This window comes from Poecilia reticulata, unplaced genomic scaffold (assembly GCF_000633615.1).
Source record: "Poecilia reticulata strain Guanapo unplaced genomic scaffold, Guppy_female_1.0+MT scaffold_387, whole genome shotgun sequence".
NCBI lineage: Eukaryota > Metazoa > Chordata > Actinopteri > Cyprinodontiformes > Poeciliidae > Poecilia > Poecilia reticulata.
Genome location: NW_007615156.1, coordinates 1 through 16826, shown reverse-complemented (window position 1 = coordinate 16826; position 16826 = coordinate 1). Strand labels below are relative to the sequence as shown.

The following is a 16826-nucleotide window of genomic DNA, read 5'->3' as shown; positions in this document are numbered from 1 at the left end:
AAGGTGGGCCCCACAAAGCATAAATGTTAGAAATGTGTGTAAGGTGGGCCCCACAAAGCATAAATGTTAGAAACGGGCCCTACAAGTGACCCAAAAACTGACATGTAAAATAAAGTTTCAAATTGTGTTTATTGAAGGTGAAGGTATCAAGATTTTTTTTGGGACTGGCCTGATTTTTTTCATAGATCTACGACGTCTAGAAATGGTGGGCCCCTCAACTCACCATTCTACTTTTGGGCCCCGTGAAGTATATAAACCAGAATGCGTGTGTGTGTTAAGTCTCTCTCTCTCTCACACACACACACACGCGCACGCACACACACACACGCGCACGCACGCATACATGTGCACGCACACACACACACACACACACACACACACACACACACACACGATCAGCCCATTGTGAAACGCGTTCTATTCAGCAGCTTGTGTAATTAGGCGTAAACACAAACATCATATATCATTCAGCTTGGTTGTTTGCAGTTGGTGCTTCTGATGAAGTTTTCTGCATCGACTCCCAGTTATGTCTCTTATGTTGTTTTACAGTATGTGTGTGTTTGCTTCTGCAGCTGATCGACCCATTTGAGTCCAGTGATCCTAATTGTTGGCCAGATAGAAACACCAGGCAGCAGCTAATTGAAGAGTGCAGAAAGAACTCAGCTGGACCGTTTCTGCTGGTAAGTGAAACTGCATTGAAGAGAAACTAAATGCACGCTGAATATGGAGATCGAAGCTCGCTCCCACAAGCATTAGGAGCTCTAAACTAAAGGACTACTATAAGTACACAAGCTTCATTACTTGAGCTAAAAGCTGGCGTTTCATCAGAACAAGGATCAATGCTTCAGTCATGATTTTATCTCAATGTGTGCCAGTTCAATTAAGAACTAAAGGGGGTGGGGGGCTTTTATGTAAATCGAATTTTTCGAGCTTTAGGATATAATATACTGTTTTCATTTCCCACAGCAGCCATTCGGGGGTGCCTAAACGCTTGCTCTCACGGCCTGTTTCCTTGAAGTTCCTCCTTGGAGCTGCAGCCTCCAAGCTGAACTTCTGCCTCACAGAGCACCCTTCCCCCACTTAGCTCCTCTCGACTAGCAGCAGCAACAATTAGCAAACACCTGATGAAACTGCACACCTGCTGAGCTCATAGTACAAAATATTCTCAGTCCAGCGCACCTAAGAACAGTTGTAAACGGCATGATGAAGGCGCACCGGTGATGTCAGAAGGAGACAGAGGCCAATTTCAAGGCATAAAATTGTAAATTTATTTATTTATTGTAAATTTATTGTCAAATTTATTTTAAGTCATGTTTGATACAAACAGCATGTTTATAAAGTCTAAAGGTAACATAGTTGCTTGTTTGGTGTAGCACTATTAACCTCTCTTTTAACCTTTCTATGCAGGAAAACTAAAATGGAAGGTGGCTTGGGTTCGATATCCATCTGATACCCCAATCGGTGTGTGGCACCACTGACCTAGTTTATGACAAATATGACCCAGAGAAACATTAGAATTTTAGGCAAAATGATTCAGCCTAACTTTATTAAACTAAAATGACATAAAATCTATCTATTTAGTCACCACGATAGACTTTAAAGCCGGAAAACTCAAAATTTAAAGAACATATACCTCTTCACATAAGGCAGAACAAATAAAATATGAATGGTCAGATTTTCCCTTCAACCAGGGCACAACAATAAATGTCCACATACATCAATATACAGTCCTAAACAAATGCAACCCAGTAGGTTTTACTCACGACCTCCAGGAGAGTTGGGAAAACGTTCCAGGCCTGCTAGAAAAAATGAAGAAAAAACATTGAGAACGTTGCAATTCACGCATGCTCTCCTCCCGACTTCCACTGAACGCAGCAGAACAGGTGGTGCTGAAGCGGCTAGCTCACTTAGCTCAGCTCAAATGCTCGTCCCGACTACTTGCGTCTGTCTCCTCTCGTCCCGTCTCTCTCGCGCCGACCAAGCTCCTCCAACTTCTCCCAAATTTTGTCCTCCTGTGTTTTTCCTGGTTTTCTCTCCCTCGAGTCTATATTTTTCCACTTCTTGTCCGCTTGTCTCACCCTTTGTTTTCCACCATTACGGTTCTCCTGTCCTTCTCCTCCCGCCTCCTCTTCTCTCAACCAATCATAAGTCACGCACTGGACGGACTGTCTCAGTGGCCAATCAAATGGCAAAGCCAAATAAAATACAGTGCAGCTTACCTCACACTAACACTTCTTTCAATTGCAATATTTACATAAAATAATGCTCTTAGTTGATTTACAACAATACCGTTTTAATTACCAAGTAAGCTAATTACTCAATAGTTACCTTTATATTATTTATATATTAAAGTAAAGGAAAAAAAACAGTGTATTTCTTTCAGAAACAAAAATATGAAATCCATAGCTATCAACAATGCTATGCAATACTTGAACTATGGAAGATTAACCTTAACATATAGTTATTGCAGTAACCTCAGTTTACCACGGGGCTACAATTGGGTTATAAAATGGCACTATGTGACTGGAAAATGCATAATACTGGCCCTGTAAGAGAAATCAACTAAACTATTTCCCTTTAAAATGAAAAATAAACTAATATAACTCCACTCAGAATACGTGCTTGATTAAATACAAGAGGAAAATTACTGTTTAAAATACAATTTTACAACATAGCCTCAGACTGCTTGTTTATTCAAAAAGTTGAGACAGAAAACTTTGCTGTAAATGATTTTACAAAGCTAAAAAAAAAAAAAAAAAAAAGCCCATCCTAATCGTAGATTCACAGTAAAAGAGTTGTCACTCCTCTGACTACTATCGCTTTGTGTCCACATGTTGGTGCTACAGGCTCTAGTTGGACACCAGTATGGACCAGCCCATCTGCCCACCCAGGTGGAAGTGTCAGAGTTCCAGCTGCTGCTGCAGGAGAGCCAGCAGGCGGGCGTGGGCACCCGACAGCTGGAGAGGGCGTACCAGAGAGATGAGAACGCTGTTCCTCCTTCCTACCGCCTGACACCTGCCGTGAAATATGTCTGCAGTCCTCTGATGATTACGGTCAACCTTTTATTTGTTGTGTGGCTAACTTTAATTACATGATAGATATTAATCAGTTAACACATACATGTGACAACGAATCTTAGTGTGTTTAACGATAAACCTTTTTAAAAGAAACAAAATATTTTAGTGTATGTGTAAAATATAACATATAATATAGTGCTGGAAAATATAAAAGACAGTCATAATTTATAAAATTAAAAAATACCAGTGTTTTTGCTCAGCAGAGAGAAGAGACGGGAGAAACGGAGAATAACATGTTGTGTGATGAAGATTTGAGGAAGGTGTTGCAGACAGCTGTGAGTCTGTGTGTCCAGAGCAGACGTATGAATGCAGAGAGAGCCCAAGTCTTCTACAGATCAGGTAAAAACAAGAAAACAAACTCTTTTATTGTGAAAGATTTGTGAAATGTGTAAAGAGAGTCTGCAATCATGGCAGCCTCTGGGATCCCCGAACTTACCTAAAACTTTGCGGGGCATCCAAGATGAAGAATATTCTGGGACTTTGGTGATCATCCCACCGAAGTGTCTTTAGGGTGTAAAAAGGGACAATTAAAAAAATATTACATTTCTAATTACACACTGATTTTCCCATGTCATTTATATAAAGTACAGATGTTATATTTGATGAGTAAAGTCAGTCAGTGGCTTTAACATTTCATCTGTCAGTATTTGAATCTTTGAGTCACACTTTTTAAAAACAAACAATTCATTGCATTTTTGTTCTTTAGTCACTTTGAAATCAGCATTTTGTGCTAAAGCTGACTCCTAAACTTAGATGCCAACAAAGCACTGACGCTGCTTTTTTATTTTGCAGGTATTAAATTTAACCAATTGTGCTTTACAGAATTTAAATTTATTTTAAGAGAATGCTATCGTGAATATACCTGAATATACCTGATTCTGGGTTGGGTTTTTTTGTCTCTAGCTCTTGATTCAGATCTTCGATTTGCTCTGGAAAACTGCCCTGTTCTGGACATTATCAACAGATGTATGATCTACGTCCACAAGGTCATCAATGCAGATGGAGAAAGAGGAAGTCAACAGAGAAACTCAGAGCTGCAACCAGCGTTGAAGGTAGGAGTTTATCTAAAAGGAGACATTTCAGAAAGAACTCATTTTAGCGGAGGTATCAAAACATTACAGTTTAAAGTTAAATCAAAACGTAAGTGAAATTTTAAATGTTGACCAATGTACAAATGCGACAGGGGTCGATTTTCCTTCATGTTCATCTTAAATTTGCAGGCCGACCCGTGTGAGCAGACCTCTTTGAAGACTGTGCCCACTCCATCTGAGTTATTATCACAGCTGTGTGACAGCTTCCTCCCTGCTCTGCTCACTTCCCGCCAACTTATCCTCTACACCACCACCACCGAGTGTGACCGCCGCCATGGCTACACCACGGCCAGGAGGCGGGCCTACGCAGACTCTCTGTGCCAGCAGGTTTTCTCAGACCTCATGGTGTTGACTGACGGCCCGAACATTCCTCGGGTCAAAGGGCAAGCTCATGTTATTGATGCCCCATCCAGAGAGCAGGCCGAGCAGGAGCAGCTGTGCTGCACCCTGGCTCAGTTTTACAAAATTATTCGGCCAGAAGAGGAAAAGGTGAGAATTATTTTTATTTTATTTTTTATTTTTTGCATGTTTCATTATTGTTGTTCTTGTCATACTGTAATGTAATATTTAACGTCATGCCAAATGACGCTTCAGTTTTCTTTTTCCTCTTTTTGCTTGTAGATCAGTGCTTATGTGAAAGGCATGGATCAACAGCGCCCACTAATGGTGAGTGGAGGACCGTGCACAGGGAAGACTGTGTTAGTCGCACACTGCGCTGAACAGGTCAGTGGACAGTGAAATGAAACGTGATTCCAAGAGGAGACAAGTATATTTTAATTTGCTTCACGAAATATTATGAAACACATTTAGTCCATATGAAAAGAATAAGTTGTTTAAGTTTAAGATAATTTATATTTAATGTATTTATATATGGTGCAACAATTTTTGTTTCCTTTTGCTATAATTTTTGCACAGTGGTAGATATTTGCCATTTTAGGTTTAACTATTTAATAATTTTTTAAGAGAAAAATGTTGATGCAACTTAACATAAACTGCTTTTCAGATCTCAAACTGAATCTCGGTTTTATGTGTCACAAGTATTCTTGTCAAGATTTTTTTTTTTCCATCTTAAATTTTAACATAAATAATAAAAGAAAACCAGACCTGAATTCAAGAGAACATTGTTGATTTTTAGAAATAAAAATACATTTTATGTTCCACAGATCAAGGTTTGGCTTCCAGACTGTGATCCAGTGGTGATCAGCTGCTTTTGCAACCTTTCATTCAGTACATCTCCTAAGCATCTGCTCTCCAGTATCTGTCACCAGATAGCTCACAGATATGAGGAGCAGTCACTCAGCCAGCTGCAGCCTGAGTCCTGGCCCTACAGAAACACAAATGATTGCAGCTGCGAGACTAACTACACCTCAGTATCTGCTCTGGATCCTCACAATGACTGCCACCGTGGAAGACAGATCTGTGATAATGACCCAGGTTTCTGTAAAACACCAGATTCTCAAGAACTCGATTCTAGCATCATAAAAGTGGATGTTTCTCTGTCTGAACTTGAAGAGCATCTTGTGTTCATTCTAACCCAACTTCCTTCCACAAAACATCCTCTCGTTCTCATCCTCGATGGCTTGGATCAACTGGAAAACAACGTTGGTGCTCAGATTATCAGCAGCATCCCTTCCCCGCTCCCTGATGCCGTCAAACTCATTGTCACAGTGTCCTCCAGCAGAACAGATCTCCTGCAAGCCATCAAGCTACACTATCCCCAGCAAGGCAGTCGTTCTCCCTCTGCATCAGAGGACGACCACAGTGAGGAGCAAACCGGATGCGCTTCTGTACAGCTCCAATTGGTGGACAGGAAACAGTGTGCGAAGCTTTTGGAATCGCTACTGAACAGTTCAGGAAGGAAGGTGACATCAGGACAGCAAGCGCTGGTGAACCAGGCGCTGACCTCCTGCTCTCTGCCTCTCTATGTCCGACTCCTACATGCACACACTTCACTGTGGCACTCTGGTATGACTAAAACAAAAACCACTTGCACCCTGTTGTATGTGGTTTTCGATGCAGTGTGTAGTTTTTTTCTTGATAGGATTTCACAAACTGAAAAACTGAAAGTTTTAAGCATGTTATAGAAATTATTCTAGCTTTTCTGTGTTTTGTCCATATGCACTTTTAAAACACCTTTTTCTTCTCAATGATCATTGTCATTAAAAGGTTTCAGCAAATTATTTAGTTGAAATTTATTTCAGGCTTTGTACACAAATTTCAATTTGTGTTGCTTAATGGACTGTTCATGGGGTGTTCTTGCATCTATTAGTACCAGCAGTTAAAACTTTTTATATCTAATTTGTCTTTTCTTATCAGATTCAGATGTGACCGAGTCGTCTCTCCCTGATGGCGTCCATTCGTCTGTCTCTGCTCTCTTGGATCGCTTGGAACAGAAGCACGGCTCGTCCCTGGTGGCTCGATTGGCCTCGTATGTCTCCCTCTCCAGGACCGGGCTCTCTGAGTCGGAGCTTGTGGATCTGCTGTCCTGTGATTATGACGGCCCAGGTGAACGTGAAGGACCAATTTCACAGGTTGAAGTTGAGAGGCTTCTTATGGATTTGAAAAACTTTCTAATCAAACGGCCAGTCGCTGATTTTCAGGTTCTGTTTTGGGTGAGCCGGCATTTCAAGCTTGTCGTGACTAAAAGGTATCTGGGCACTCATGGGGCGAGGAGGAAGATCCATTCAGAGATGGTGGACTATTTCAGCGGGAGACGGGTTGGTAGAAATGAAAAACCATTTGTTGTAAGTCTTGCATCTGATCCAGAACATGAACAAGTGAGTCAGCCATTTATTTTCCCTGTTGCAGAAGATGTTTGTCGGGTGAACATGAGAAAGATCCTAGAGTTGCCGCATCATTTGCAACAAAGTGGGAGGTTGGAAGAACTGGAACTTGAGTTGCTAATGTCTTTAGGGTTTCATCAAGCCATGGTTCAAGCTGGCATGCTGAGTGATCTGGTAGCCATGTTGAAGGCGTATGATGGCTCAACAAAGTTTTTAAGAGAAAGATGGCTTATAGCAAGCACATTAAAGTCCTCTGCTTGCTTCTTGCAGAGCTCACCCCTGCAGCTGCCCACAGTGATGGAGACAAACCTCCTCCCTTACCTGGATGTTTTTCCTGCCTTTGAGGGATACGTACGAGACATCAGGCAGGACAGGAAGAAGAAGGGAAAAGGAGTAGGACTGGTGCTTTGTCCCACTCCCTGTTCTGTTCTCCCCATTTGCTATGTAGGACCCAATCTTAAAACCAGAACAAGCAGAGTTGCAGAAATTGCATGTACAGAATGTGATGTTGTGGCAGAGGTCATGGATGATGGTTCTGCCTGGATTTGGACGGGTTCAATTTGTGATTTTTACAAGCTGTCACTTATCCAGGATCAACGGGAGTTAAAGTTTGCAGGAGTTAAAAGTGACTGCAAATTCCTATTGCTTTCCACGCAATGCAGCAAACTCTTTTTGTGGGACGGGGCAAATCCAGAGAGTCTTACAGAGGTGAAGGAATCTCTGAAACCGGAGTCTGAATCAAGTCAAACTCTGAGTACGATTGAGGGATTCGTCTCGTGTCAGGAAATGATCTGTATGTGGTGGAAAAAGGAGAGTTTTGTCAGTGTGCTTGATATTGCCAACAATACCTCTACTCGTTTTCAGTGCGAGAGGTCTGTGATCTGTTTGGCTGCCTCCTTAAGGAGTTTCAGCCTTTACTGTGGACAAGAGGATGGCACAGTGTCAAGATTTGATCTGACAACCAGCCGTCTTCTTGGCACCTGTTTAAACTCAACCAACAGTGCAATTATGCAGATAATCCTCCATGAAGAGGAGCAAGAAATCGCATGTGTGGACAGGAGTGGGAGTGTAGCCTTATGGGACGTTGCTGATAAAAAGCAAGCACCCAAACTTCTCAAAGAAAGCTTCAATCAGGGTAAGTCTTCTAGCATTCTCAACACAGATTATTCCAAAGCCACCAGCACTCTTTTGGTGTGTCAAATTCACCAGGTGACATTGTGGAATACATTTAACTGGGAGATGTGGGACCAGTTCTTGGCTCCGCAAGAGAAAGCCTTTTCTCAAGCGGTTCTCTCCCTGGACGGGCACCATTTCCTGGCTTTGTTGGACCGTTTGACAATCATCTTGGTGTGGGGGGTCAGCACTGGTGAGTGTGTCCTTTCTTTAGAAACAAACAGACATCCCCTCTCGCTTCTCAAAACAGCCTCGGATATTGTTTGCGTGAGTCGTGATGGATGTCTGATAGTCTGGGACTCCGAGATGGTCAATGCTGCAGGTAAAGCAACAAAAATGAGGAGTGAAGTTAAAGGCATGGCAGTGGAGCAAACAGGAAAATGCTTCTACACCACAGATGGGTCAGAGAACGTCTGGAGGTGGAGTTTAGATGTTGGATTTCCACAATTTACCTTCCTGCATGCCGGTGCAGTGGAAAAAATACAGCTTTCTCCAAACAACAGCCACCTTCTCGCTCTCTCTGCAGGGGAAATTTACGTCTGGCAGACAGAAACAGGTGAGAACATTGCCCGTATCAACGGTGGCAGTGCTGCAGATGTGCTGATCACTCCCAGTAGTAAATTTGGAGTGAGCATTTCTAAGCACGGCCTCTCTCATGTTTGGAAGTTGCCACACGGAACTATTGTGTGCAACATTCATCAGTATCTGTCAGACGCACAAGTATCAGCTGAGGGGACCTTTCTTGTTGGCCTCTGCAATGGAGACCTGCTGGCTGCCAGTCTGTGGTCTGGTTCAATCAGCAAGCGCTTCTCCTGTGCAGAAAACTCAGAGCATGTTGTTGCTTTCCAGTGTCTTTTAGACCATCCGAACTTTGTGGTGGTGCTGACTGCTTCTGGAGCGGTGTACACCTGGAAGCTGTCAGAGGAGACGGTATGCCGGCACTTTCAGCTGCCACGTAGGTTCCACTGTCAGCCACAAGACTTTCAAATGTTGCCTGATGGGAACTATGCACTGCTGTCCATTGATCATAACTCCATTAACTTCTTAGATTTATCTCAGGTCAAGCTGTGCTCCTTGAAAGCCGATGGTCCTGTCATCAAGGCTTGCTTGGACAAAACTGGATGCTATGTTGTGTACGTATGCAACCCGAGGAGCCAAGAGCAGAGCTGTGCATGCTACCTGCACTCGAAGCTCATCCTTACAATCGTGCGGCTTTCGGACAGGGAGAGGATAGGAAGGATACATCTGCATAGGAATCCGTCAGCTCTGACTGTTAGCAAGCAGCAAGGCGTGTTTGTGGGTTATGAGGACGGGTCTGTAGGTGTGTTCTCTGTTTTTGATGCTACAATTGATAAAGAGTTAGTCTGGGACAGAGAGAGTTTAAAATCAGAACCAATAAAATGTCCCTTTGACAGAGAACCTATGAGCTGTTTTTATCAGTCGAAACCCAATATTACATGGTCTTGAGGCTACTGTATCTGCTCACATACAACGTAAACAAAATGACTGGAGGTGTTTTTTTGCCCTTCACCTGTTTTGTAAATTTTTTTTTCCTGTCACCATGCATAGTTTTTTCAACGAGGAGCCGTCTGACATGGGACCTCTCAAATTAAATAGGTTAATTTGTCATCATCAAGAAGATGTTTTGTAACTGCTTTGACAACTGGCGATGTAAAAATGTTTTAAATTTTCTTGTGTGGTGTCTGAAAGCACATTATGCCTTATTGCATGTTAGGTCTTATTATATTTTTTGGTCTCAGTAAAACATCTTAGAAAGTTCAATTAATATAAATAAAGTTTTAACATAGTTTCTAATGTCTCCAAAAACCCAAAATGTCCATGGGCCAGGGTGCAACTGAAACTGTTATCTATTTTTCTTTTTTTCTTTGTGTGCGTGTGTGTCTTCTTCCTCACTGAGTGTCCTTTTAACCCATATTGGTCCAGGACAATCTTCTCTTTATTGTGCATATAAGCTAAATGCAACTCTCAGATTGAATTTGTTCAGTTTCATTTTTGCTTAAATACAATTGTATTTGATATGATCATGTTTTTTGTAATATTTAATTATATTAAAAATCATCATAAAACATCTGTCTCAGTCTTGATCTAAAAAGTGTTTAAAAACACTTAATTTGCTGATGATGACAGTAATTTACATTTACTGTAGGAAGTTACAGTGAATGCAACTGTAATTGTACAGTTACAGTAATTGTAGCTTCCTACATTAGGAAGTTACAGTACCTATAACTTCCTACATTTTCTGTAGGAAGTTACAGAAGTTACAGCTACCTAAAGCAGAAACTTTATGTAGATGTCCTTCTATAGACTGGTGCTGCCTTCACGTCCCTTCATGAGCTCGTACTACAGTTTAAAGTAATTATTACTTTTTGAAAATAAATTGTGAATCTGAATACAATTATCACATTGGGGTCTTCCAGAGTGCCCCAATGTTTTCAAAAGGGCTACGGTCGCGAAATAATATTTTTCTGACGCACTTACTGGAGGAGTCTTATAATTTCGACAGCATTTGAAAGCAGCAGCTCCAGCTGAAGTCGAGCGCCACTAGACGCTTCGCTCAGTCTACGAGCAGACATGCAGGTGTTTTGTTGGGGAGACAGTTCGAGTGGACAGTTTGGGGTCCAGGCAACCCTTAGCCCGGTTTCCTGGACCGGGCCTGGAGTTGTAACCAACATCTGCTGCGGAGAGCAGCACACCTTATTCCTCAGGGCAGACGGAAAAGTTTTATCATGTGGACACAACTCGCAGGGCCAACTTGGACGAAGGAACCAAAATGGAAAGATGCTTGGTAAATATTTACATATATTTTTTAGTATGTATTAAATAACTTATTTGTATTTGCAAGGAAATAAAAATGTTCTTCCAAATAATTTAATAATAATTATGTAGTATAGAAGATAATAATTATGTAGTCATGAAATAGCTTTTATAGGACAGAATGAGTTTTTGTATGTTCTTTTGAAATTATCCTCTACAGGTTGTTATTGCCTCAGGCAAGAGTCATGAATCATCTGACGGGCATAACATGTAGGCTAATTTACTGAGTTAAGTTTCAGTTTCATTTCATCTCAGTTTATTCATGCAACGAAACTTAACTTAGAACGGTAATTAGGTAGGGCAGGGGATTCTTAGTTTGTTTTGCTTTAGGAACTCCCTGAGGGTAAAACTGGGTGTTTCTCAACCCTGGTCCTCAAGGCACACTGCCCTGCATGTTTTAGGTATTTCCTTGCTTCAGCCCAGCTGATTTCGATCGATGACTGATTAATAGGCGTTTCCTATGAGGGGCCGTTTAGGACAAAATCAATGTTTTGTCTCACACTACAAAAAACTCGCGCACACTCAAAAAATACTCAAAAGATAGCCTTTGTGTGCGTGTGCGACAAGTTAGTACAGTGTATGTGTGCGACAAAGATAAAATTTGCGTACGTGTGCGTCATGTTAGTACAGTATGTGTGTGTGCGACAAGTTAGTACAGTGTATGTGTGCGAGAAAGATAAAATTTGTATGCGTGTGTGACATTTTAGTAGTGTGTATACGCAATTTGAGTATTTTTTGAGTGTGCGTGAGTTTTTTGTAGTATGTGAGAGACAAAACATAGATTTTGACCTAACGGCCCCTCATAGTTTCCTGAACTGCAGTCAGTTGAATCAGGCGCATTAAACCAGGGAAACCTCTAAAACATGTTGGACAGTGTGCCGTGAGGACCAGGGTTGGGAAACACTAAATCCTACCATACTGACTCTTTGTTTCCTAATTTTTAATGTGATAAGTCATCGGTAGTTTGATTTTTAATGATGCAACCATGACGATGAGCGTTCGTCAGGACTTTTACAGCCTGTGATCAAACTGCGTGCACCAATTTTAAACTTGTATTTGATGATTGTGCCTTACCAGTCAGCATGACAGATGTGACATGATAAAATAATAAAAATATGGTGTTGCTGCTTTTGTTGACAGAGTTTCTGATGTGACCAAAATTTGATAAGTGAAATTTTGCTGGGTTCACAACTCAATTTGTTAGTTTTATAAATGAAAGACTTGAATCCATTTTTAATCTTATGTTCTTGTATCATTACTTTTCTTTCTCCATATTTTAGGACCTGTGGAGGGACTTGGTGATGTTGCCGCCATGGCTTGTGGTCAGAACCATTGTCTGGCATTATGTGCTTCTGGACAAGTGTTTTCTTGGGGGGCAGGAGATGATGGACAGCTTGGGTTTGCAACAGGGCTCCCCTGCAACAACCGGAGACCAAAGCAAGAGCTGAAACTCACAAGTAAACATACAATACACTATTTAATGCAAATATATGGTAACCCATTATTGCCTCATCAACTTGCAGCCGAGTACCCATACCAATGCCCATACCAGTAATCCAGGTGGCTTGTGGAAACTCCCATTCCCTCGCATTGACCAAAGGTAACCTTATTAACCTGCTGAGGAAAGCTTTGTGTCTTGAAATGTGAAAGGGACAACTTGGTATTATATTTTGTTTTCTTTGTTTTGTTTTTAGGAGGAGACGTCTTCTCCTGGGGTTTAAACAGTCATGGCCAGCTGGGCTTGGGGAAGGACATGACACTGCAGCAGACACCCCTCCTGGTGTGCGCCTTGACCGGAGTTGCAGTAACCCAGGTTTCAGCCGGAGGAAACCACACACTGTTCCTCACGCTCTCTGGTCTGGTGTACTGCTGTGGGGCCAATAAATCTGGTCAGCTGGGGCTCAACAGGGTAGATGAAAAAGGTAGATTAGGTTAATCTTTTTTTTTTTTGTCAATAAAATGGGAGCCAACAGGTAACTCTCAGACTCCTCCATATAAAAGCACTGAGTGTCCATCCCTTTTTGATGTCATCTGATCCAAAACAGGCAGGTTCAACGTTTGCATGGTACCTGCTCTCAGACCTCTGGGCGTCTCTTCCATCAGCTGTGGAGAATCGCACACTGCTGTGTTGACGAAGGTGCTAATGCCGCTGATTCAGATTATTTACATAAAGTGAATAAACCCTTCTGACTTCAGCCTTTTTTAAAAGTAACCATTCTTAGTTTTTTGGGTGTCTTGTGATTTGTGGGTTTTGTAGGATGGGAAAGTTTTCACTTTCGGAGATGGGAGCCACGGTCAGCTTGGTCACAACTCCACCACCACCGAGGTTCGGCCCAGGCTGGTTGATGGTCTCAGAGAGACGGCATCCCAGGTTGCATGTGGGAGGTAAATGTGCCAAGTTGTTTCAAGATGACTTTGCAAAACCGTTCCAAGAAACTTCAAGACATTGTGCTATTGAATACTGCCTCATTAAATTCTTAACATGGTTCTGGCCCTCCAGACGCCACACTCTTGTGTTGACTTCTTCTGGATGTCTGTTTGCTTTTGGTAATGGGGACAAAGGCCAGCTGGGGACAGGACAACGAGACAGCAGCCCGTCCCCGTCCCTGATACAGCTTCCATGGCCCTCTGACAGTGCTGCTGCCACACCTAGTGGTGCGTATATAGTCGCCCTGGATGGCAGATGATAGATTGAATGATTTAAGTAGTGTTTTTTTTTATTTTTTTATTGCTTGTCGAGGAGTCCATGTCAGTGAGATTATTAAAAAAAATTTGGGGCATTTTGGCACAGTTTTGAGTTTGGAATCAAACCAAAATGAAATTACCCTCTAGACTCTGAAAAAGAGGTTTTGCATTTCTAATCTACCATTTTCAAAGATGGATTTTAATAATTTCTTATGTTGTCAAGCAGACTTGAAGTTATCAACTGGATGGGACACAAACTTCATTTACACTTCACCTGCAAATGTAAGGTGGTATCAAACCAAAAAGTACTTTTTAATTAGCCTTAAAAGAAAACATAAAAACTTGACTGTTTCTAAACTTATAAGACCTTCAGCCATGGACAGATAATTGGGCGGCTGGATGAGACAAAACTGCAAAAGTGGGTGGCAATGAAGTACAGCAACATCCAGGCAAAAAGGTAACCAATAATTTAACTGCAGATTTTTATGTTACGATACTGTAAAAGTTTTACCTGCTTTAAGCTTTTGTCTCTTTACATTTTTGTCACACCTTAAGCTAACAGATCATCAAAAAATATATATTTTCTGTCTCCATTAATGTTTTGTATTTACTCTTAAAACCAAAGTTGCTGACATCATCCAGTTGGAAAAGTTTCCAAATTAAATCATGATTTGAACACAGATATTTGTTTTTTTTCTTAGGTTATTTTTGTCTGCCTTTAAAATAAGGGCGACCATCTGAAGCACTAAATGTTTTTTCTTACTTTTTTTTAAAGCAAAAATAAAAGGAGTCTGCAAGGGATTACATTTTACATCTTTTTATTGTCTCTAGTGCCTTTTGTGGTGATTAATTTAAAAATATATATTTTAGTGTTTATAAAATCATGCTTCTCATGCTGTCTTCTTTTTGTGGAACAGAGAAATCGAGTCGATGTTTTACACAAGTTCAAGTCTTGTTGCAAGTTTCACAAAACCTGAGTAAGTATGATTTTCCATCGGCTTTGGTGTTTGGGTTTAAAAAGTGTGTTTTACAAATAAATAATTCCCACATGTCAACTAACACTGCTCTGGCCCTGCTACCAGAGGGCCTCCGCTGGAAGCTGGTGCTCTAACTGTGGACCTGGAGGCTGCAAGTCAAGCCTTCGACCAGATGTTGGCAGTCCCATGGATCAAGCAAACAGTTAAGGAAACTTTCTATGCTTTCTTTCATTTATTCAGAATAACTGAAACTTTATGCTCGTACGAGTTGACAGCTCATAAGTAGATTCAGGATTTGCATATACTGCATGTTTTGCACAGCTTTTTAAACTGATTTTTCCCATGCAGGTAAATTTGCAGCTCCTTACAGAATTGCTCTTTGCCTCAAGACGTCCTTTAAAATCTCCAGAGATTCTCCTGATTTTGCTGACATGTCCGCTGCTGCAAGAAGACTCGAGCGTCATGAATTTGGCTTTGCCTCTGGCTGTCATGATTGAGGATCTCAGTGAGAAGACTCTGGAAACTTTAAGTAAGAAACTACTGAACTTGTATTGCATTTTCATGTTTCAAATTAAGGTCTAGGAAGAATTGCCATCCCTTAGTGTAACATTAGTACTGATAAATATGATTTGTCACCCTTAGTCTTAAAATAGATGTATCGCTCTTTATTTTGTAATTCATATTATTTTCGCTGCAGGAAGCTATTGGTCGTCTTTGTCAGCCACCATTTTGATCAGGCACATCATGGTCTTCAAAAACGCTCTGGCTTTCATTCTGAAGAACTGTCTGTTGCAAACCCACAACCCAGGAGCCAAACTGCTGCTGAAAGCCCTGAAGCTCCTTTACAAAGTCAGTGCTGAATGCTTTCTTTCAGTCAGCTGTGTGTTTCATTTAAAATAATGAAATTAGCCTTTTAGAATCTTCTTATCAACTGCTTGACCTTTAACCTTTGAGAAATATTCACTACTACCAATGTCAAGGCACCCACTTTTGCTTTTAATGTGATTCATTGTTTTGTTTTTCAGGCAAACAAATGTGGGAAGTCTTACAAAGTCCCATTGAGCACCTTTTATGTCGAGGAAATCCCTATCGCTCTTAATGCACTTGAGGATGTCGCTCTTTGGTTGTCGTTTTCCAAAATAGAGGTGAAAATAGTTATGTAGCATTTCATATGATCTGTTCATATTTTGCTGAAATTCCGTCTTGACCATTTATTTTGACATTTTCTCAAAGGACGACGAGCAAACGCCCACCATTTTCTGCCGCTACCCATTCGTTTTCCCTCTGATTTGTAAAGTTGCTGTCTTCAACATCTTGGCACGTGTGATGAAGGTAAAGTGCTTTATGAGCTCTGCATCCTGTATGTGGCTGCAAATATTGTGCTCCACAATTTTATAACGGAAAGGAGTTTTGTAACTGCAGGAATCTCATCATGTTGTACGTGAAATGGGTTTGCCGTTCCCTGACGAGTTTCTTGGAAACACCCTGGACTCCCCCGTCCCGATCCTGCAGCTGAACCTGAGACGAACTCACCTGATGGAGGACACCTTCAGACATCTCGCTGCAGCCGATCACGCTGCATTTAAGAGAGAGCTTGTGGTAAAAGCAACATAAGAAAATTATTAAAAATCCACGGTTATAGTCTGTGAAATTTGACACTAAAACATAAGTTAAAAACATTCAAAACTGCAGAACTTGAATGACAAAGAAAAAGTGCTTAGATCAATGAAAAAATAATAAGTAAAACGACAAATATGTGGGAAATTTTATTGAAGAAGTTTATAATTTCACCCGTTTTCTTACTTGAAGCTTTAGATAAATTAAAATCATTATTTTGGAGAACAAGTTTTTGCAAATGGTTTATTCTTTTTTTAAATTTACAGGACATTTTCTTTTATCTTTCTACCTACCCTAGGTGCAGTTTGTAGAGGACAGGAAGATCATGAACGTCAACAAAACAGATTTTTTCCTCCATGTGTTTGATGAGCTTATGGCTCCTGAATCTCAAATGTTTATGTACAACGAGAGTCAGACTCTGGCTTGGTTCCCACCCAAGGTAAGACCTGCATCACCTTTATACGGAAGAGGATTAGGGCCACTGGGAAAAAAAAATAAAACAGTTGTGACTTTAATCTCAGAATTCTGACTTTAATCTCAGAATTCTGGGAAAAAAGTCAGAATTCTGACTTTAATCTCAGAATTCTG

At 41.0% G+C, this 16826-nt stretch overlaps 2 protein-coding genes across 2 annotated transcripts; both read left to right on the top strand.

Annotated features, from left to right (window-relative positions):
* Window positions 1–572: 572 nt before the first annotated feature.
* LOC103460960 (NACHT and WD repeat domain-containing protein 2-like) lies at window positions 573–10215 on the top strand (the record flags this gene model as incomplete). The annotated part of the gene is made up of 8 exons (XM_008403270.1): window positions 573–680; window positions 2847–3053; window positions 3281–3416; window positions 3981–4129; window positions 4298–4657; window positions 4790–4891; window positions 5332–6133; window positions 6485–10215. Coding segments are annotated over 8 exons (4971 nt in total), but the record flags the coding sequence as incomplete, so codon positions are not given.
* Window positions 10216–10673: 458 nt separating this feature from the next.
* On the top strand, window positions 10674–16677 carry LOC103460959 (probable E3 ubiquitin-protein ligase HERC4; the record flags this gene model as incomplete). The annotated part of the gene is made up of 17 exons (XM_008403268.1): window positions 10674–10930; window positions 12240–12396; window positions 12483–12559; window positions 12654–12881; window positions 13005–13096; window positions 13217–13344; window positions 13460–13614; window positions 13871–13926; window positions 14010–14101; window positions 14562–14621; window positions 14727–14823; window positions 14970–15150; window positions 15319–15470; window positions 15647–15766; window positions 15855–15953; window positions 16044–16220; window positions 16537–16677. Coding segments are annotated over exons 1-17 (2226 nt in total), but the record flags the coding sequence as incomplete, so codon positions are not given.
* Between the last annotated feature and the right edge of the window lie 149 nt (window positions 16678–16826).